At 36.1% G+C, this 22,105-nt stretch overlaps 3 protein-coding genes across 5 annotated transcripts; 1 reads left to right on the forward strand and 2 right to left on the reverse strand.

The window, feature by feature from the left end:
- The first annotated feature begins 218 nt into the window (after positions 1–218).
- Positions 219–14,679, forward strand: LOC110899969 (serine/threonine-protein kinase tricorner). Of its 3 annotated transcripts, XM_022146865.2 has the most exons (15): positions 219–413; positions 1,334–1,720; positions 2,523–2,697; positions 2,802–2,885; positions 3,338–3,579; positions 3,694–3,913; positions 3,995–4,074; positions 4,695–4,779; positions 4,863–4,994; positions 5,073–5,186; positions 5,280–5,327; positions 6,893–6,977; positions 7,206–7,262; positions 8,408–8,504; positions 14,522–14,679. In XM_022146865.2, exons 2-15 carry the CDS (start codon positions 1,503–1,505, stop codon positions 14,523–14,525), a joined length of 1,641 nt encoding a protein of 546 aa, XP_022002557.1. In that variant the 5' UTR covers positions 219–413; positions 1,334–1,502; the 3' UTR covers positions 14,526–14,679. The 3 variants fall into 3 exon arrangements, with proteins under 3 accessions (XP_022002557.1, XP_022002556.1, XP_022002560.1); XM_022146864.2 differs by lacking the exon at positions 14,522–14,679 and having other exon boundaries at positions 8,408–8,832; XM_022146868.2 differs by lacking the exons at positions 6,893–6,977; positions 7,206–7,262; positions 8,408–8,504; positions 14,522–14,679 and adding an exon at positions 14,354–14,507.
- On the reverse strand, positions 9,638–13,709 carry LOC110897506 (putative disease resistance RPP13-like protein 1). Its single transcript, XM_022144250.2, has 2 exons — positions 10,351–13,709; positions 9,638–9,873 (listed from the first exon to the last, which is right to left on the reverse strand). Exon 1 carries the CDS (start codon positions 13,007–13,009, stop codon positions 10,358–10,360), a length of 2,652 nt encoding a protein of 883 aa, XP_021999942.2. The 5' UTR covers positions 13,010–13,709; the 3' UTR covers positions 9,638–9,873; positions 10,351–10,357.
- Positions 14,680–14,848: 169 nt separating the features above from the next.
- LOC110899968 (putative disease resistance RPP13-like protein 1) lies at positions 14,849–20,505 on the reverse strand. Its single transcript, XM_022146863.2, has 2 exons — positions 16,306–20,505; positions 14,849–15,193 (listed from the first exon to the last, which is right to left on the reverse strand). Exon 1 carries the CDS (start codon positions 20,406–20,408, stop codon positions 16,308–16,310), a length of 4,101 nt encoding a protein of 1,366 aa, XP_022002555.1. The 5' UTR covers positions 20,409–20,505; the 3' UTR covers positions 14,849–15,193; positions 16,306–16,307.
- Positions 20,506–22,105: the final 1,600 nt, after the last annotated feature.

Below are 22,105 nucleotides of genomic sequence, written 5' to 3' on the forward strand. Positions count from 1 at the left end.
TAACAGAAAATTCTAACGCATTATACCAATTTGATGAAAATAAAAAAGAAAAAAAAAACCTTAGAGGTACAAATACAATTTTTTTTATAAAGTGAAATGATAAAAGTAACCTAAACCACGGGCTATTTTTGCATTTTACTTTTTATTTTATTTTATACAAACATTTATCATACACACACTTACTTTCTCACTCTATATAAACCCATACATCTCATGACAAATTCAGGAACACGATACATTAACAACCTTCCTGACTCGTGAAATTCTCGCGAGACGATCACCAACAAAAGAACTGGTTTCAAAAAGATTTCCTTGGATTTTCAACTGCTCGAACCAACAACAATAAGATTGATTATCATTCTCTAGGGTTTTCATTCTTCAATCGCCGATTATTCCAACCGTCAATTCCTTCGGTACTCTCTCCACTTCTGTTTTGATTCTTCTCGCAACTTAGGGTTTTCAGTTGTGCAAATTCGCTTTGAATTTTGTTGAATTTACGGTGCATTTGGCTGTTATGTGTGTTTAATTTGTTGTATAAGTTGTGTTTGATCTGCTAGTTTCTGAAACGGTGCCGTTTTGTAGGTCTGAATTGGATTAATAAGATGTTATTAATTGTGTTTTTTTTTTCTGTTTTGGGGATATCAATTGATTGGCCAAAATTAGTACAGCTACTGGTTGAATTTTTTTAAAATAATATTAATTAATTTTTTTAAAAACCTTGAGTGTTATGTTTAATGGTAGTAGATGATAAATTTTTAGTTATTTTATTTACTGTAAATTTGTTGCAGATGATATAGTTTGTTAGACATTGTGTTTCGAGTATGTGCGATTCATGTTGATTATTGTGTGTTAAGCAGTTTATTGAAGATGAATTGTGTTAAACATGTATGAAGTATTTTATATCGAATGCTAAATAGGCAATGCATCGATAGTTTGTTATGCATCGATCGTTGTCGGTTTGAATTTTGTTGAATTAACGGTGCAATTGGTTGTTCTGTATGTTTACTTTATTGTAGCTTGTGCTTGATCTAATATATACTGAAATGGTACCGTTTTGTGGCTTTAACGGTGAGGAATTTAAAGAAATCAGCTACGTGTTAGATTTGAAAGATGTTATTAATTATGTTTTCCGTTTTGGGGGTTTGTTTATACGGAGAGTAGATTGGGGATATTTATGGTTTGGCCATCTTTTTTAAATAATAATTGATTTTTTATTGGCAGTAGATCATAGATTTTTCTTCACTAGACATTGTATAGTACGTGTGCTTCATGTTGATTATTGTGTATTTGTTTTAACGCTTAGTTGTATTAATCAGTTTATTTATTGTAACAGGGTAATTGGATTTGTCTACTTCTGAATCGGCAATGCAACGTTAGTTTGGTTGCATTGATTGTTCCGTTTTAATGTTCTTGAAAGAAGGAGAAACGACAAAATTGGTCTTTTCGTTACTTTCCGTTGTAGCTGAGTGTTGACTATAAGAAAGTGTCGGTTGCATAAACAGATGGATTTTGCGAAGCGATGGTGTAAAAAGTTGAAACCGAAAGAGAAACAGAAATCTTCACCGAAACGGGAAGTTAGGAGTAACGGAAAAGAAGGATTAAGAGTAACAAGTGATGAAGCACCTTCAAACGCTACTAAACAGAAGGTTGAAGCTGCCAAACAATATATTGAAAAACACTACAAAGAGCAAATGAAGAATCTTAACGAACGGAGGGAACGGTATGGACTTTATGCGTTGTATATTTTGTTTGAATTTTAACTAATGAAATCCGCCCTTTATCTACTTTAAAATAAGTTTGTCGCTAAGCAGTTAATGCTGTAAAATATCGGATATCGGTCAAGGACCGATATTTGAGATAGAGGTTATCGCGGTGGGATATCGGTAATTCTAATATCAGGCAGAATTTGTATATATAGCAATTTAACACTAACAATTCAGTTAACTCTCCTACCATTAACAAATTAACCTTTTGCAACTTGCAAAACACTAACAATTGTAGCTAATAGTAACTGATTAAGAATTAAAACACCAACATTTAACACTAACAATTAACAATTAAGACTTAAAACACTAATAGCAGCAATAAGAAGAAAGAAGAATGGTAGAACTAAGAAGAAAGGTATTGATATCGGGAAAATCGGTGATATATCGGTCAAATCGCCGATAATATCAGTATTGATATTTGACACCGATATTTGACATGGGGACCGTCTGACCGATAACCGATATATCGCCGATATTAATTGCATAGGTTTTTCGCGATCTCCGTGTGTTATACTAGATCATAGCCGTAGTATTTATATGTTCTATAAAGGGAAAAAAAGTTTTTTATGCTCTCTATTATTGAGGTTTAGAATGCATTCTCAATATGATTGATTACGTGTAACGTACCGGTCATTTATATTGGCGTTTTGTAACTCATAAGTAAATGATAAACGGCTGATACAAATAGAACTTTAAATGAATGTGATTAAAAACTATGAAACTAAAAGTGATAACAGAAATCCATTCTTGATGCAGGCGTAATGTTCTCGAGAAGAAATTGGCTGATTCAGAGGTCTCTGAAGAAGAACAAAACAATTTACTTAAACATCTTGAGAAAAAAGAGACAGAATATATGCGCATTCAGCGGCATAAAATGGGCGCTGATGATTTTGAACCATTAACAATGATAGGAAAGGGTGCATTTGGTGAGGTATATATATAAAATCTTATTCTTTACAGAACCATACAAAAGTCAAACTCACCAACCTTTTTGACCTGCCTTGACCATTGACTTTGACTTTTAATCTCTTCCAGGTTAGAATATGCAGGGAGAAAACAACTGGTAACGTGTATGCAATGAAAAAGCTTAAAAAATCCGAAATGCTTCGTAGAGGCCAGGTAGAAGTTTAGTTAAGATTTTGAGTAAAATGCTATCTTCGTCCCTGAGGTTTTAGCCAATCTTGCCATTTTCATCCACTTCGTTAACTCCATCCAATTTTCTCGGTTAAGTCAGGGGTATTTCCGTTCCTTTTGTTTACTTAAAGGGTCAATTCGGTCTTTTTCACTTTATGTACAAGCATTTAACATAATGTACAAGTATTCAAAAGACCGAATTGCCCTTTAAGTTAATAAAAAAGACTAAAATACCCCTTCTTAATGGAGAAAAATGGATAGAGTTAATGAGCTGGATGAGAATGGCAAGATTTCGAACCTTTTGGATCCAGATGCGGAAAAACAAACCTTTAGACGAAAGTGGCAAAATTGGCCAAACATCAGGGACGAAAATGGCATTTTACTCTAATATTTTATTTAAAATGCTTTAAGTTGGTTTATCAAAGGGTTTTTTTTAGGTCGAACATGTCATAGCAGAAAGGAACCTGCTTGCGGAAGTTGATAGCAATTGCATTGTTAAGCTTTATTGCTCATTCCAAGATGAAGAATATCTTTACCTCATAATGGAATATCTTCCCGGTGGAGATATGATGACTTTACTCATGCGAAAGGATACGTTAACCGAAGACGAAGCTCGGTTTTACGTTGGGGAAACTGTTTTGGCAATCGAATCAATACACAAACATAATTACATTCATAGGTTGATACAAAAAAAAAAAAATCTTTACTCTTTACTAGTTTACTTCACTTCATACAAACATGGGACGGTTTTTATATTTTAATCCCACGTATAATCTTTTTCCAACTTGTGCAGGGATATTAAACCTGACAACTTGTTGCTTGATAAATTCGGGCACATGAAACTGTCAGATTTTGGATTATGTAAACCATTAGACTGTACTAATCTTCAAGAAAAAGATTTCACCGCTGCAAATAACTTAAGCGGGGCCCTTCAACGTGACGGGCGTCCTGCTATACCAAAACGCACTCAACAAGAGCAACTGCTGCATTGGCAGCGAAATAGGAGGATGCTTGTAAGTTATTTTATTTATTTCATTTTTCCAAACGCATTGATACTGATCGTTTTAAGAATCTTTCGTGTTGTAACGATGTAGGCTTATTCTACTGTTGGCACACCTGATTATATCGCTCCCGAAGTTTTGCTGAAGAAGGGATACGGAATGGAGTGTGATTGGTTTGTATCTTTAGTGTAACCGAAGCACTTTTTGATACATTTATAATAACTTGTGGGTTACCACCCGTGCTCCGTAGGGGGTTCGAAACATAGATAAAAAATAAGCAAATCGTGAGAGTTAAAGTTGTTTGATGTTTTAGTTATAAGGGGTTAAACATGCCATTATTAAAGTATAGGGGCTAAACATGTCATTATTAAAGTTGAGGGCTAAAGTTGTTTATTATTAAAATTGAGGGGCTGAAGTTGTTTTAGTTAAGGGGCTAAACATGTCATTATTAATGTTGAGGGGCTAAACATATCATTATTATAGTTGAGGGGCTAAAGTTGTTTATTATTAAAGTTGAGGGGCCAAAGTTGCTTGATGTAGTTAAGGGGCCAAACATGTCGTTATTAAAGTTGAGGGGCTAAAGTTGTTTGATGTAGTTTAGGGGCTAAAAATGTCGTTATTAAAATTGAGGGGCTAAACATGTCATTATTAAGGTTTAGGGGCTAAAGTTGTTTTAGTTAAGAGGCTAAATATGTCCTTACTAAAGTTGAGGGGCTAAAATTGTTTGATGTTGACAAAATAGCATATTTATAGTATATATAATATTAATCCGATTATATTTTGTTGCGTGTAGGTGGTCTCTTGGGGCTATAATGTATGAAATGCTTGTTGGTTACCCACCCTTTTATTCAGACGAACCCATGTCTACTTGTAGAAAGGTCAAATCGTTGACTTTTGCATATTACGTAAACCTTTATCGTTGTTTTTATCGATGCTTATAAGTTTTACGGTGCTAGTACAGATAGTGAACTGGAGAACTCATTTGAAGTTTCCGGAAGAGGCAAAATTGTCTCCAGAGGCGAAAGATTTAATATGTAAACTTCTTTGCAATGTTGAAAAAAGGCTCGGGACCAAAGGCGCTCATGAAATAAAGGTGACGTGTGGTTTAAAATTAAATTTGCTTTTAATAGCTACAAATAGAGAGATTAACGTGTTGTTTTGGCGTTTACAGGCACACCCATGGTTCAAGGGTATAGAATGGGAAAAGTTGTATCAAATGGAAGCTGCGTTTATTCCGGAAGTTAATGGGGAGCTAGATACCCAAAATTTTGAGAAGTTTGAAGAGGTAGTTTTTTTAACTATTTATCTAATTTCCTTTTCTGTTTTTTTTTTTTTTTTGCTTATTTTTTTTGTTGTCGGTGTAATACTACTACTGCAGGGTGAAAACCAAATTCCTTCGTCAACAAAATCAGGGCCTTGGAGAAAGGTTAGTAAGAATACTGGTTTACCGATTGCAATCTCAACCATGATTAATATATGTTGTGTAGATTATGCTACTTGGGATCTAGCTAAGTAGCTATTAATATATGTTATTCAGTTAACCTAGTTTTGCAATATATGAAGTTCACATAAATAGTAATCTATTCAAGGTTTAAAAAGGCGGAAACGGGTATCGAGGCGTTTTCTCTTAGCCTCACAAGGCGTAAGCCTCGAGGCAGGTCGAGGCGTAAGCCTCAAAACATTATTAAAAAAATTAAAGAAAAATATATATCTCTCATAAAATCACAAATTACCATAAAACAAACATCATAAATAGAAAATAGAAAAACAAACAAGGTTTAACATAAAACAAACATCATAAAATAGTTCGAACAACTTAAATTAGTAATGTTATGACATCTAAATATCATAGAACTCGTTTTCCTCCGCATCATCATCCTCAAAGTTTTCATCTGGCGTATTTAGATCGTCATCATCATCATCAACCAAATTAATAACTCTTTTCCTTTTCCTCCTAGATGATGAACTCTCACCTTTTTCCTCATTTGACATGGCAACTCCACCAATACCATCTTCATCTCCACTTGGGTTAGCTATCCACTCATCATCCGATAAAACATCATCGGCAACTATCGGGACTTCATCATCTTTTAGATTCGTCTTCTTTATAAACATTTGCTACAATCTCCTATTGTACATAACGTACACCAACTTGTTCATCCTATTCGTGCACAACCGATATCTTCTTTTCGATTAGGTTTTTTTAACCTAATAGATGTTTTTTAACTAAACTATTGGGTTGGCCCACCAATTAAGCCTAATAAACACTAAATGGTTCTAAAATAAAGTCCAAAAAACCTAAAATTTTCCATTTTCACAAGGTCTGGTTCGCCTCGCCTCACCGCCTCAGCGCCTCGGACAGCCTCAGAAAGCCTCGGATGACTGAGGCCTAGGTTTCAGTTGACCCATATGAGGCTAAGCCTTTAAGGCGTTTTTTCATAGCCTCAGCCGAGGCGGGCCTCGGAAAGCCTTTTTAAACCATGAATCTATTAATGTTCTCTTGACAGACCTATTTGAGTCATTATCGGATATGTTTTTTTTTGGGAATAACACGTTTGTTACATTTGTTATTTCTTCTAAAAAGTATTTGACTTGTTAGTTATGATTACAAAAACAATGTTAATAAAACCGTCATAGAAGGTTGTCTGCATACTATGCAATTAGAATAGACTTTAGGTAACTTTCAACCTAATTTGATTTGTTCCCTTTTTAGCTAAATTTGTTGATTTGACTCACTTGACCTGTTCCGACGGAATTTTTAAACGTTATGCTTAACCTAAGTAAAAACAATGCGTTATGCATACACAAACAAATGAGTAAATAAATATTTAAAAACTTGTTCCGACGGATTTTTCCCCTGTAATTAGGAACTTTATCATTGTTCAAGTTCCCGTCTTTTCATTTTGTGGTTACAAATAACTTTACTTACTATAAATGATTCTCTTTTGTGTTCTAATTTATATATATTCCACTTGTTTTTGGCAACTGCAGATGCTCTCCTCTAAAGATGTGAACTTCATGGGGTACACCTATAAAAACTTTGAAATTGTAAACGAACATCAAGTCCCGGGAATCGGTAACTAGCTCTCTCCTTGTACACAAGTTCATTTGTTTCTCTTTTTTTTTCTGATATTAAAAAGTTTATCCCAAAAATGACGCAATATAATAATTTATGAACGCTAAACTCATAATTCCTTATTAACGGATATAATTCTATCGGTTTTTGAGCATTCTTGGTAAATGTGACTAGTAAGATTGCATCAACATGGTCATAATTAATTATTTTTCCAAAATTAATTTTCAGCTGAGTTAAAGAAGAAGAGTACAAAACCTAAAAGGCCAACCGTCAAGTCACTTTTCAGTAAGATCTCTCTCTCTCTCTCCCTATTTCATTCCTAATGTGTGTGTAGTGTGTATATATATATATAGAGAGAGAGAGGAAGGTTAACGTACATTACGGCTTAACGTACATCACGTACGACAGGTAATTACGCACGTTCATTTTAAAATCACGCACGTTATAACTCAAACATCCAAAATCACGCATGTTGAAGCACAATAATCACGCATGTTATAGAACAAATCACGCACGTTGTTGTATGTGAAGTACGTTAAGCCGTAATGTACGATATACTATATATATATATATATATATATATATATATATAGGGAGAGAGAGTTTAAAATACAAAAGTTTCTTAACGTACAACGGTATGCGACCAACAAAATAACGTGCGTATGATTTTGTGTTTTGGCCATGCGTGATTTCTTCTTCATGTGTAATTAGGGTTTGAAATTGTTACGTGCGTAATTTACAAATGAACATGTGTAATTAAGTCGCGTACGGTCGCACGTTAAGGAGCTATTGTACGTTAACCTTCCCCTATATATATTTCGTATTTTCTCTTGTTAATTGCACTACTATCAAAGGTGTCGAAAATACCTTTCATTTCTTGCAAAATAGTGGGATCTAGTTACTTTGTGACCATAGCCAACGGCAAATATGTTGTTTAGCTTAAGTTTTTGCTAAAAGATAAGAGATGTTGCAACTGACATGGGACGCCTTAAAATGGAAATGATTGCAACTTTCACGGGACAAAAGGAGTATATTTTTGTGGGTTTTTTCCCTCATCTATGGGAGTTTACATTCTAAATATGTCATAAGCATGACGAGCGAGAAAATACATAAATTGAACGGATTGGGATTAAACGACACATCATACTTGTTGTCCAATGTTTTTTAATGAAATATTTAGTTTTGTCGATGTTTACAAATATATATTATTCCATAATAATGTGATTATTTGATATAAATGATTCAAGAGGATTTTTTATCTATAAGAATTATTTACATTTGTCAACTTCCTAACCGTAAAGGCAATTTTATTTGTGATTACCTCTTTGACCTGTAAGATTAAGCATAAACAGAATTGACCCATTAGTAAGTAAATGTGTTAAAATTGATTATCTGTACTTATGTTCTTGAATCTGTGTGTTTTCTTGCAGAAGAAGAAACAGATTCGACCCCCTCGCAACAAACTCACGGAAGCTTTCTCAACCTCCTACCCCGCCAGCTAGAAGTCCCAAAGGAAAATGAGTCCACATGAAGCGTTACTCATCTGTTCATAAACAGTCACATAGGCATAGTTATAAATTTAATCAAAATCTAAAGCATTAAATGTGTTCCTTACAACCAGACAAATTTTCATTGTATGCAGAATGAAAGATGGGTTTTCAGTTTGTTCAATTTGCGGACGAAAATGATTTGTTTGAAATATGGATGACCAATTGTTGCGCTTTCGTTTTCTTTTATATTTTTGGGTCTCCTGTAAATTGGTTTCCTGGAATTTGTATATCTGTTTTAGTTTTGCTTTCTTTCAATTTGTATGCAACTTATCTAGTTGTCATATTAAGTTGCTGGTTGATGATTAGTCATTCTGTCTTAACTCTTTTGTTATTGGAGCTAAACAACGGGTTATTAGAACCATAACCGAAATGACTGGAGAATGTAAAACCAATGGTTTGCATCTACATTTTCATAAGCACACTGAGCTGATAATGGAAGTGTAGGGTTATGTTCATTAGAACCACCACCTTTGCCAGTGGCGGATCAAGCTCAAAAATTCAGGGAATCCCAGTTTTTTAATTTTTTTTTGGATTAGGGTATCTTTTGTATAAAATTGAAAAAAGAAATTTACTCTAGGTAGACAGAGTTGAGTGGTATTTTACACTACGAAGACGGAGTTGTGGGGTAGCCCGTGCTACCCCTGCTTGTACACTATGAAGACGGAGTTGAGGAGTAGTCTTGCCTTCACAACTTAGAAAAGAATTGTGAAAATGGAGAGACTATTGTCATTAAATGGAGGCACTTTGTTAAATTGAAAGGCGCCATTGTCTTTACATTATCCCCACTTGCACAAAATGATAACGGGTTGAGTCTTTATCGACAAATTTCAAATCCACCCCTTTAATTCAAATAAAATTATAACTCAAATCTTCTAGTTTGATATGAATTTTAAACAGCCATAGACTTATTTTGACTTGACTCGTTTTGACACACACAAGTCTAAATTTGCCACCGGAATCGAAAATTAGATTTTTAGAAAACCAGTGAAAAGCTGATCTTTCATTCAAAACACACCGCTGACCATCACAAGAGTGATAAAAATGAGGGAAATGGGTGGTGGTATCAATTTTCGAATCCTCGGTTAAATAAAATGATGAAATAGTCACAACTAACATTAGTGATGCACCGATCACTATTATAGGTATACACACAAATTACAATCTGCAGTTTGAACCATTACCAACAAAATAGAATCCAAGTCAACAACTGGTTCTTTTATGCACAAATCACTAATAGGTATCGACAAAAAACGATAAAGGAAAAAGGTAGCCAGCATCATAATCTTCCAATAAAGCCTAGCTTTTTGCTCCCTTCTGTAAAATGTTTCCAGGCTGCAGCATCAAATCTGCCATGGATATAATAATCATGGTCAGTTTCTTCATACTGTCAATTTAAATAAGAAAATTAAAAGATCATATCAAAAAGTAAGCTATTAGTCTACAAATAATCAGAATAGTAAAATTGGCAATGTCATATCACAAGATGGGAAATATAACTGTAAAAATGATTTCAGATCTTGATTTACTAAATAAACAAATGCTTACAGAATCGACATATTTCATGGAAATTTAATCCATTAAACCCCATTAATTAATTTTAAATAGGTTATAATGGGTTTAAAGTTAGGATTGAGTATTACTCCTGGTAATATTAGTTGGCCTTATCAATACGAGTGCAAACATTAATTAATTTAATAAACAATTTTCACAAAGAAAAGAGTAAACCATATATTTGAGATTATATTTGAAATTGTTTGTTTCGAAAAACAATTATATATATAAGTAATTTAATTTAAAATTATTAAAGGTAGAGGGAGAGATACCTTCATATTAGAATTCTTGTATGTCGATACAGGGGAGATGGGAGATGAGGGGCCAGTAACTCCCGTTTTTACTGCATCTTTCTTTCAAACCTGGGCAATTATACCTGATCTTTAATCTCAAGAGTGAAGGCAACAACGTTTCTGGTAGATCCATCATCTTTGGGCAATCCCAAAAACAGAGATGGTGGAGGGAGGTGAGTTGCTGGGGATGGGAAGCCACTTTCTTCAGATTAGGGCAAAACGCAAAAGAGAGAGATTGGAGGGAGGTGAGGTGTTGGAGTCCCATTGAAACTGATTCCAATTTCTTAAATTGATTTATTTCAAGAGAAATAAGAGATGAAGGAAGAAGATGAGAAAATTCACTCCAACTAATAAATACTCCATCTTCACCACCACCGTATAAGTATAGTTCCACAAGTGAGGTTGGAAAATTTTGTGGGCCCCACTCGGAGAAGGGCTTCTTCAACTTCTCAATTATTAAGATTTGCAAATTGGGAGGCCAAACCCAACCAGGTAAAGAAGCATCCATTCTTGGACACTCTCTTATTTCCAGTTGCTTCAATGACGTCAAATTTTCACCAAGAAAGGAAAGCTCCAATTTGGGACAATTACTTATTCTCATATTCTTTAACGATGTTAAAGTGTCTGGAAATGACTCAAGGTTTTCACAGTTACCTATCATCAATTCAGTGAGGTGAACAAAGTCATTCAGCTCAATTATTGATTTCAGATTTGGCCAATCAAGTATAGATACATATTCAAGCATGGGCATGCTGCTGCTGCTTCTGTTGTTGTTCATTTTTTGTCCACCCCACTCCCACTCCCTTTCCAATAGGTTCCTGCAATTAATGATTGTAAGTGACCTGAGCTTTTCCTGTCCTCCTTTTGGAAACGAGACTACTCTCATTGAACTACATTCAACGACACTCAACTCCTCAACGCCATCTGAACAGCTGCAACGTTCCATATTCTTACACTTAGATATCTCTAATTCTTTCAACATCCTAAGAGATGTTAGGAGGTTGCTTCTACAATTATCCTCCTCCTCTTTCTCTCCGATACTCACCAAATTATCACAATTCCCTATTACCAATCTCCTCAGCTTCACAAGAATCTTGCTTGGATCTGCATCTGATTTCACCAGGTATCTTATTTCATTACATCTCCGTATCCTTAATTCTTCAACTCCCCCAAGAGACTCTATAACACCTCCCCACACCTCATCATTAAGCCCTAATATATGAAATATATCCAACTTGGTGACTGCTGAAGCTACTTCAACCAGCCTTCTCAACACACCACTATCACATTTATATAATTCTAGATCATTCAATGAAGGCATTGCTTCAAGTGTGACTTCAACCAAATCAGGACAACCATATATTCCAAGCTGTTGCAAGCGTGGAAACACAGCCCCTGACCATTTCTCCCACCCACGCATATCATAAAAACTCAGAATTTCAAGTGAAGGAAATGCTTGACCAGTCCCAAATAACTCAGAACCCACAGCTTCCACCCCATATAAGCCTTCTATATCCAACTTCTTGAGAGACGGTAGCTGCCCAAGTGGCGGTAGAGATGTACATCTCTTACAGCCACTTATTGACACATGCTTCAAATGAAGAAACGAGGGATCCCCAACCCAATTTGGAAAATTTTTTCCCCCGTATGACCTGATTTGCAGTTGTATTAACTTATCATCACAAGGCTTCAACTCATTTAGGACCGCCTTTTCAAGCATTTCATTTCGTGAATCATGTAGCTCATCACTCCAAACAAGCTCTAACTCACTAAGCTTCTTTTGTGAAAAGTTCGCCTCATGTGCATAGGTTGCATTTTGCACTTTTTCCAAACCTACAACAGAAATTTTCCCATATATATTTTTAAAGTCTTTAAGTTTGGCTATTTCAATTCCCCTTTCACTTTCGATATCGATTTTCGAGAGAGTAATTTGTAGGCTTTTCAACTTGCTAATCTCTAACAGCATCTGAAATGAAATGAGGGTGTCCCTAACGTCAAGATGTTGCAGGTTCTTCAGATTTAGGAAGTTGTTGGGCAACTCAGTTAATTCATCACAACCAAACAGGATCAATGTTTGTAAATTAACAAGATTGCAAACCTTTTCGGGTAAATGTGTGATAGGAGTTTGAGATAGATTAAGATATCTCAAGTGCCTCAAAGTACCAATGGACTCCGGTAACTCACTTATTTCAAAGCCGCTCAAACTTAGAACCCTTAATGATGGTAACTTAGGAAGCAAGTCAGTCAGAATCTGATTGGATAAGTAAAATTTTTTTCGCCAAGGTTCCACCTCCCCAACAAACGTTGCCAAGAATGTCCTCAGACATTTGGCGTTTTCAAGTACCTTGAGCTTCTCGTAAGCTACATATTCCTCACGAACAAATGACATATGGCGGTACTTGTCTAGCTTCATCTTCTTAATATTCTTCCCTGACTCGTTGTCTAACCTAAAATAAAACTCGGTAGCAACAGATGTCGCCAAGTCATTCATGAGGTCATGCATCACAAATAATGATTCATTATTAGGCGCACGTTGAAAAAACGACCTTGACAACAACTCGTCAAAGAAGTCGTGACCGGATTGTTGTTCTTCTGTTGAACCATTTGGAGTTACCTGCTGCAAGAACCCTTCTGCCATCCAAAGTAAAACCAGATCCTCTTTATCAAACAGGAAGTCCTTGGGAAACAATGAGCAGTATGCAAACAAACGCTTCAAAGGTGCCGAAAGATCATGATAGCTAAGTCTCAGGGCTGGGATAATTTTATCTTCAACAGGTAATTTCCATATCTCACTTTCTAACACTCCCTTCCATGAGTCTTCATCTTTTTTTGTCTTCAGTGATGTACCAAGTGCGATCAATGCCAGAGGCAACCCATCACATTTCTTCACAATACCTTCACCATGTGGTTTAAGTGACAAGTGTGAATCGAAATTTCTTACGCCTAATGCATGTAGAGCAAACAAAGATAAAGCATCATCATCTGACAGGAACTCCAGATGCTTGTACAGAGAATTGTAACCCAGCTCTTTTAGTAATATATCCTTTGGTGCTGTTACTATGATTTTACTTCCTGGAGAACATGTATAAAAGGGCTTAACGAGGCCTTCCCAATCCTCAGGACTCTCACTCCACACATCATCTAACACCAATAAAAATCTTTTTCGTGTTAGGTGATCTCTAAGAGCTTCATGAAGTTTATTAAAATTTTTATGTTCCTCCTTTACCTCACCTCCAAAAGCTACAAAGATCTCTTTGCTTCTAACATAAACATCAAACTCATCTGAGACGCAAATCCACGCCTTGAGTTCGAAATGATCCTTGACTTGAACATCATTATACAAAATTATGGTGGTTTGAAATTTGAAGAAGATGGTGGTGAGTACATACAGAAATTATGGTAGTTTGAAATAATGATGCACTGGCGGTTTTGGTTGATGGCTGATGGTTGGTCGTATTTTATATCGAATGCTAAGGGTTCCTTTATTGTAACAGGCTAGTTGAATTCGTCTACGTCTAAATAGGCTACGTATCGATAGTTTGTTATGCATCAATAGTTATCGTTTTGAGTTTTGCTGAATTAACGGTCCAATTGGTTGTTTTGTATGTTTACTTTATTGTAGCTTGTGCTTGATCTAATACCTACCGAAATGGTACCGTTTTGAAGAAATTAGCTATGTATTAGATTTGAAAGATGTTATTAATTATGTTTTCCGTTTTGTATTCGGGATATTTATGGATTGGCCAAAATTAGTAGCTACTGGTTGGATTTTTTTTTTTAAATAATAACTGATTTTTTTTAACCTTTAGTTTATATGTTTAATGGCAGTAGATCATAGATTTTTCCCCTGTAATTAGGAACTTTATCATTGTTCAAGTTCCCGTCTTTTCATTTTGTGGTTACAAATAACTTTAATTACTATAAATGTATTCTCTTTTGTGTTCTAATTTATATATATTCCACTTGTTTTTGGCAACTGCAGATGCTCTCCTCTAAAGATGTGAACTTTATGGGTTACACATATAAAACCTTTGAAATTGTAAACGAACATCAAGTCCCGGGAATCGGTAACTAGCTCTCTCCTTGTACACAAGTTCATTTGTTTCTCTTTTTTTTTATATAAAAAAGTTTATCCCGAAAATGAGTCCACATGAAGCATTACTCATCTGTTCATAAACAGTCACATAGGCATAGTTATAAATTTAATCAAAATCAAAAGCATTAAATGTGTTCCTTACGACCAGACAAATTTTCATTGTATACAGAATGAAAGATGGGTTTTCAGTTTGTTCAATTTGCGGACGAAAATGATTTGTTTGAAATATGGATAACCGATTGTTGCGCTTTTGTTTTCTTTTATTTTTTTGGTCTCCTGTTAATTGGTTTCCTGGATTTTATATTTCCGTTTTAGTTTTGCTTTCTTTCAATTTGTATGCAACTTATCTAGTTTATGTTTGGAATCGAAAATTAGATTTTTAGAAAACCAATGTAAAGCTGATCTTTCATTCAAAACACACCGCTGACCATCGCAGGAGTGATAAAAATCAGGGAAATGGGTGGTGGTATCAATTTTCGAATCATTGGTTAGATAAAATGATGAAATAGTCACCACTAACATTAGTGATGCACCAATCACTATTATAGATAGGTATACACACAAAATACAATCTGCGGTCTGAACAACTGGTTCTTTTATGCACACATCACTAATAGGTATCGACAAAAAACGATAAAGGAAAAAGGTAGCCAGCATCATAATCTTCCAATCAAGCCTAACTTTTTGCTCCCAGCTGTAAAATGTTTCCAGGCTGCAGTATTAAATCTGCCATGGATATAATAATCATGGTCAGTTTCCTCATACTGTCAATTTAAATAAGAAAACTAAAAGATCATATCAAAAAGTAAGCTATTAGTGTACAGATAATCAGAATAGTAAAATCGGCAATGTCATATCACGACAAACAGAATTCAGGGGCTTCATGATTTCTACATATTCATACATTTGGAACTCTGCAATTGTGAGTCACAAGATGGGAAATATAACTGTAAAAATGATTTCAGATCTTGATTTTCTAAATAAAGAAAGAAAGTGAAGATAATCACATGAACTCAAGAAATAAAACTCAACTTAATGGTACATTTTCCCTTTTTTATGCCACTTTCAAGTTTGACTTTATCAGACCATAGACGAATATGGTATTATATTAAATGCAAGTCTTATTGAATTAACAAAACTCTATTCGAAATAGTATTCCATTCAAATGAAACCAAAGAGAAGCCATATGAATTTGATTAGCAGTAAAAATGATCAAAATCAAAACTGAACAAATAATAACTTTTTAATATGGTTTTGCTAATTGTATATAAACAAATGCTTACATATTTCATGGAAATTTAATCCATTAAACCCCATTAATTAATTTTAAATAGGTTATAATGGGTTTAAAGTTAAGATTGAATATTACTCCTGAAACACAAATAATATTAGTTGGCCTTATCAATACGAGTGCAAACATTAATTAATTTAATAGACAATTTTCACAAAGAAAACAGTAAACCATATATTTGAGATTATGTTTGAAATTGTTTGTTTAAAGAAAAACAATTATATATATATATAAGTAATTTAGTTTAAAACTATTAAAGGTAGAGGGAGAGATACCTTCATATGTTAATCTTCTATGCCGATAAAATTATATATAAGTAATTTAATTTAAAATTTAATCCATTAAACCCATTTAATTTTAAATAGGTTATGATGGGTATAAGGTTAAGAATATTACACCTCAAACACCGGTTGTAATATTAGTTAGCCTTATCATACGAGTACCAACATTAATTTGTACCAAGTTGAACAATTGCTAGTTAAAAAAATATTATAAATCAGTAATTTAATTTAAAAGCATTAAAGGACAAAGGCAGAGGGAGAGATACCTTCATCGTATCTCAATACAGGGGATATGGGAGATGAGGGGCCAGTAACTCCCGTTTTTACTGCATCTTTCTTTCAGTTTTGGGCAATCATTCCCGATGTTTAAACTCAAGAGTGAAGGCAACAACATTTCTGGTAGATCCATCATCTTAGGGCAATGGCTAAAAGTGAGATGGTGGAGGTAGGGGAGGTGTTGGGGATGCCAAGACACTTTCTTTAGATTAAAGCAAACGTCAAAAGAGAGCTTCTGGAGAGAGGTGAGGTGTTGGAGTCCCATTGAAACTGATTCCAATTTCCAAAATCCAATTATTTGAAGAGAAGTAAGAGATGAAGGAAGAAGATGAGAAAGTTGAGTAAAACTACTCACTCCATCTTCACCACCACCACCACCGTGTAAGGATAGTGCCACAAGTGAGGTTGGAAAACTTTGTGGGCCCCACTCGGAGAAGGGCTTCTTCAACTTCCCAATTTTTAAGGAACACAAATTAGGAGGCCAAACCCAACCAGGTAAAGAAGCATCCATTCTTGGACACTCTCTTATGATCAGTTGCTTCAATGATGTCAAATTGCCACCAGGAAAGGAAACCTCCAATTTGGGACAATTGAATATTTCCAGTTTCTTTAACGATGTTAAAGTGTCTGGAAATGACTCAATGTTTTTACAATGTTCTATTATCAATTCAGTGAGGTGAACCAAGCAGTTCAATTCAATCATTGATTTCAGATTTGGCCAATTACATATGTGGACATATTCAAGCATTGGCATGCTGCATCTGCTGATCATTTTTTGTCCTCCCCAGCAATTATAGATTGTAAGTGACCTGAGCTTCTCCAGTCCTCCTTTTGGAAACGAGACAACTTCAATTGAACTACAACCATAGACAGTCAACTCCTCAATGCCATCTGGACAACTGCAATACTCCATATTCTTACATTCATACACACCTAATATCCTAAGAGATGTTAGGAGGTTGCTCCTACAATTATCCCCCTCCTCTTCTTTCTCTCCTATACTAACCAAATTATCACAATACAACACTACCAGTTTCCTCAGCGTCACAAGAATCTTACTTGCATCTGCATCTGATTTCACCACGTATCTTACTTCATCACACCCCTCAATCTTTAATTCTTCCACTGCCCCAAGATACTCTATAACACCTCCCCACACCTCATCACTAAGCCCTGAAATATATGATATATACAACTTGGTGACTGCTGATGCTACTTCAACCAGACTTCTCAACACACCACTATCACACTTAACTATGCTTAGCTCATTTAATGAAGGCGGTGCTTCAAGTGTGACTTCAACCAACTGAGGACAATATGTTATTTCAAGAGCACTCAATGAAGGTAATGCTTCAAGTGTGACTTCAACCAAATTATCACAACCTTTTATTTCAAGAATATTCAATGAAGGCAATGCTTCAAGTGTGACTTCAACCAAATTACGACACATGCTTATTGACAACTTTTGCAAACGTGGAAACACACCCCCTGACCATTTCTTCAATCCATCCATACAACCAAAACTCAGAATTTCAAGTGAAGGAAATGCTTGACCAGTCCCAAATAACTCAGAACCCACAGCTTCCACCCCATATAAGTCTTCTATAACCAACTTCTTGAGAGACGGTAGTTGCCCAAGTGGCGGTAGAGATGTACATCTCTTACAGCCACTTATTGACACATGCTTCAAATGAAGAAACGAGGGATCCCCAACCCAATTTGGAAATTCTTTTCCCCCGTATGACCTGATTTGCAGTTGTATTAACTTATCATCACAAGGCTTCAACTCATTTAGGACCGCCTTTTCAAGCATTTCATTTCGTGAATCATGTAGCTCATCACTCCAAACAAGCTCTAACTCACTAAGCTTCTTTTGTGAAAAGTTCGCCTCATGTGCATAGGTTGCATTTTGCACTTTTTCCAAACCTACAACAGAAATTTTCCCATATATATTTTTAAAGTCTTTAAGTTTGGCTATTTCAATTCCCCTTTCACTTTCGATATCGATTTTCGAGAGAGTAATTTGTAGGCTTTTCAACTTGCTAATCTCTAACAGCATCTGAAATGAAAGCGGGGTGTCCCTAACGTCAAGATGTCGCAGGTTCTTCAGATTTAGGAAGTTGTTGGGCAACTTAGTTAATTTATCACAACCAAACAGGATCAATGTTTGTAAATTAACAAGATTGCAAACCTTTTCCGGTAAATGTGTGATATGAGTTTGAGATAGATTAAGATATCTCAAGTGCCTCAAACTACCAATGGACTCCGGTAACTCCCTTATTACAAAGCCGCTCAAACTTAGAACCCTTAATAATGGTAACTCAGGAAGCAAATCAGTGAGTACCTTATTAGATAAGAAAAAATGTCGCCTACTTTCCACCTCCCCAACAAATGTTGCCAAGAATGTCCTGAGACATTTGGTGTTTTCAAGTACCTGGAGCTTCTCATAAGCTACATATTCCTCACGAACAAATGACATATGACGGTACTTGTCTAGCTTCATCTTCTTAATATTCTTCTCTGACTCGTTGTCTAACCTTAAATAAAACTCGGTAGCAACAGATGTCGCCAAGTCATTCATGAGGTCATGCATCACAAATAATGATTCATTATTAGGTGCATGTTGAAAAAATGACCTTGACAACAACTCGTCAAAGAATTTGTGACCCAAGGGTTCTTTTGTTGAGTCGCTTGGAGTTGGCTGGAAAAACCCTTCAGCCATCCATAATAAAATGAGTTCCTCCTTGTCAAACAAGAAGTCCTTGGGGAATAAGGAGCAGTATGCAAACAGCCGCTTCAAAGGTGCCGAAAGATCATGATAGCTAAGTCTCAGGGCTGGGATGACTTCATCTTCAACTTGTGATGTCCATATCTCACTTTCTAATACTCCCTTCCATGAATCTTCATCTTTTTTTGTTCTCAGTGATGTACCAAGTGCGATCAATGCCAAAGGCAATTTTTTACATTTCTTCACAATGCCTTCACCATGTGGTTTAAGTGACAAACATGAATCAAAATTTCTTTCGCCTAATGCATGTAGAGCAAACAAAGATAAAGCATCATCATCTGACAGGCTCTCCAGATGCTTGTATAGAGAATTGTAACCCAACTTTTTTAGCAATATATCCTTTCGCGTTGTTACTATGATTTTACTTCCAGGGGAACATGTATAAAAGGGCCTGACGAGGGTTTCCCAATCCTCACGACTCTCACTCCACACATCATCTAACACCAATAAAAATCTTTTTCGTGTTAGGGGATCTCTAATAGCTTCTTGAAGTTTATTAAAATTTGTATGTTCCTCCTTTACCTCACCTCCAAAAGCTATAAAGATCTCTTTGCTTCTAACAGAGATATCAAACTCATCTGAGATGCAGATCCACGCCTTGAGTTTGAAGCGCTTTTTGACTTGATCATCGTTGTACAAAAGCCCAGCAAGAGTAGTTTTTCCAACCCCACCCATACCAATTATGGGAACAATGCTATAGTTTAGATCACATGGTTCATCAGCCGGTAACAATAACTGTTGAACCAGTGCATCTTTCTCAGCTTGGCGTCCAACAATACTAGATGGGTTGACAACAGAGGATTGGAATCTTCTGTTGTTATTATTATTATTATTATTATTATTTCTTGGCCTGGTTTCCTCCTCCACTCTCAAACCAAGGTCAGCTTTCTCCTTAACAAGATCTTGTAATTTGGTGGAAATATCATCTAACTTTGCAAGCATCCTAGTACCCCGTGGGAAATTCGTGCAACAAGTTGGGGTGATTAGCTTTCTTACCTTGCTGGTGATGCCTTCTGAGTCGTGGGTGGACTGATCACTTTGCATGGCTTCGGTCAACCAGCCATCGAGTACGTCATCTATGTCATAAGCCAGATGCTGGAGATCATTGAGCCATCTTTTCACAGGTGCACTGGTTATCTCTTTCTGAGAAGCATCAGTAAGCACACCTTGGATTTGTTCTAAGGATCTCTGCCACTTCTTGATCTCAGCATCAAGTCCCTTGTGGCGAGCAATGGTTTTCAAAGCTGCATCGGACAGCTTCTCAAAGAGGACAGGGAGTAGGGAAGAAAGCACGACTTCAGCCATAGAGTTTGATGAGTTGTGAGAGATTGTAGATGAAAAGGGTGGGTGCTGTTGTGAAGAGTTGTGGATAGTTGTTGTTTCAGTCGTTTATGATGTTAAGGTCTGGAGTATTATTGTCTTGGTCAACCATGGAAATCAGGATCGGCCAATAAGAAAACAGAAGGAGTAGATAACCTTATCCAAAAATTACACTATTTTTCTTTTTTGTTTCCTAAAAATGATTTAGAAAAATAAATGCCTACTCCAAAGTCACTACCACTCAACTACCCTATTCACTTTCATATCTTCAATTTTGTGTCGACTGAAAATAAAATAGTTTTTTATAATACTAATTTTTAACTTTAACTACTATTAAGCACCCCTGCTTTGCTTTAGGGGCACCAACACTGAACTTGCGACGTGTTAATGCGAATAATTTAGACCGAAACGTAAAATATAGAAAAGAATAACTAAGTTGATATAGGACCTGCGCGTTGCGGTGAACCTGTCAAACGGGAAAAAATAGACGACGCAAAAGCATTGAACCACACATACGTTGCGCCGTGTTAACTCACAAAATTTAGAACGGAAGGTAAAACAAAAAATTTGCGTAAGATGAAAAATATAAGGGACCAAAGTTAAGAGTACAAAACTTGTGAGGTTAAATTGTAAAAGATGAAAGTTTTGGTGTTATGAGTAAAAAACAAATAGTTTTGGGTTAAAAGTGCAAAATCAAATTTTTTTTTAAAAACCTCCTAAAGCATATGAATGATCAACACACAAGTTTTTTTTAAACACGATCCATTCTGTTGCATCACCATAAGGGGGACGGGGTGTCTTCGGTGGGGTGATGCAGGGATGGGGTCACCGCACGGGCCCATCGGTGTGTGATGATTGACCTTGAAGCGGGGAGTAGTTTACGAGGTGGGGTAGAGGAGAGAGATGGTTAATGGTGGCCCCACCCTCTTTGAACCAATCAGAACGTAAACTTTTTTTCCCTTTTTTTGAGAAATAAATTGTTTGGGTGGAACACCCCTAGTGCTTGAATGCAAAATGACGAGTGGAGAGTGGAATTGACATAGCATGTGTTGATTGGCTAGGTGGGGAGTTTACCACTACCCATGTGGGGAGCACCCCTTCCACCCTAAAGCTTGGATGCGTCCTTGAATGGTAATTCTTAAATACAGCAATGCCAACGTGGTTTTGGATCTCGGAACCAACCTTCGCATGGCTCCTAAGGGTGTAAGGGGGCTCACCTAAGAGGTGAGTCCCCTCTCTTACGCCAAACCAATACTCGTGTGCCACGTCAACTCCCCTCTTAAACTCCCCTAACACCCTAAATTGATGGCGGCACTCCCCTCTTAGGTGACTTGGTTTTTTATTAAAAAAAAAAGCAAGAAAATCTCTCATTGGTCCACTCATCCTCTCTCCTCCCCCTCTCTTTGGTGAATCCCCACCCATTTCACTCCCCTAAACCACTCACCTAAGGGATGGTGGCGGTGTTCCCCTTAAGTGAATGTGGTCACCGAATGCACTCACCGAATACACCCCGTGTACCCTAAGAATGAATTAGAGTAGTAGTTGTAAGCATTTAAGGGAGTATTTAAGGGTATTCAATGCCACGTTCCTTATAAAGTTTGTGTATTTATTGGAGCCACTTCATCATGGTAGTTGGATGTCATATTGGTTAGGTGTATTTCCTTATCAGTGTGGTTACATGT

This window comes from Helianthus annuus, chromosome 13 (genome assembly GCF_002127325.2).
Source record: "Helianthus annuus cultivar XRQ/B chromosome 13, HanXRQr2.0-SUNRISE, whole genome shotgun sequence".
NCBI classification, from domain to species: Eukaryota; Viridiplantae; Streptophyta; class Magnoliopsida; order Asterales; family Asteraceae; genus Helianthus; species Helianthus annuus.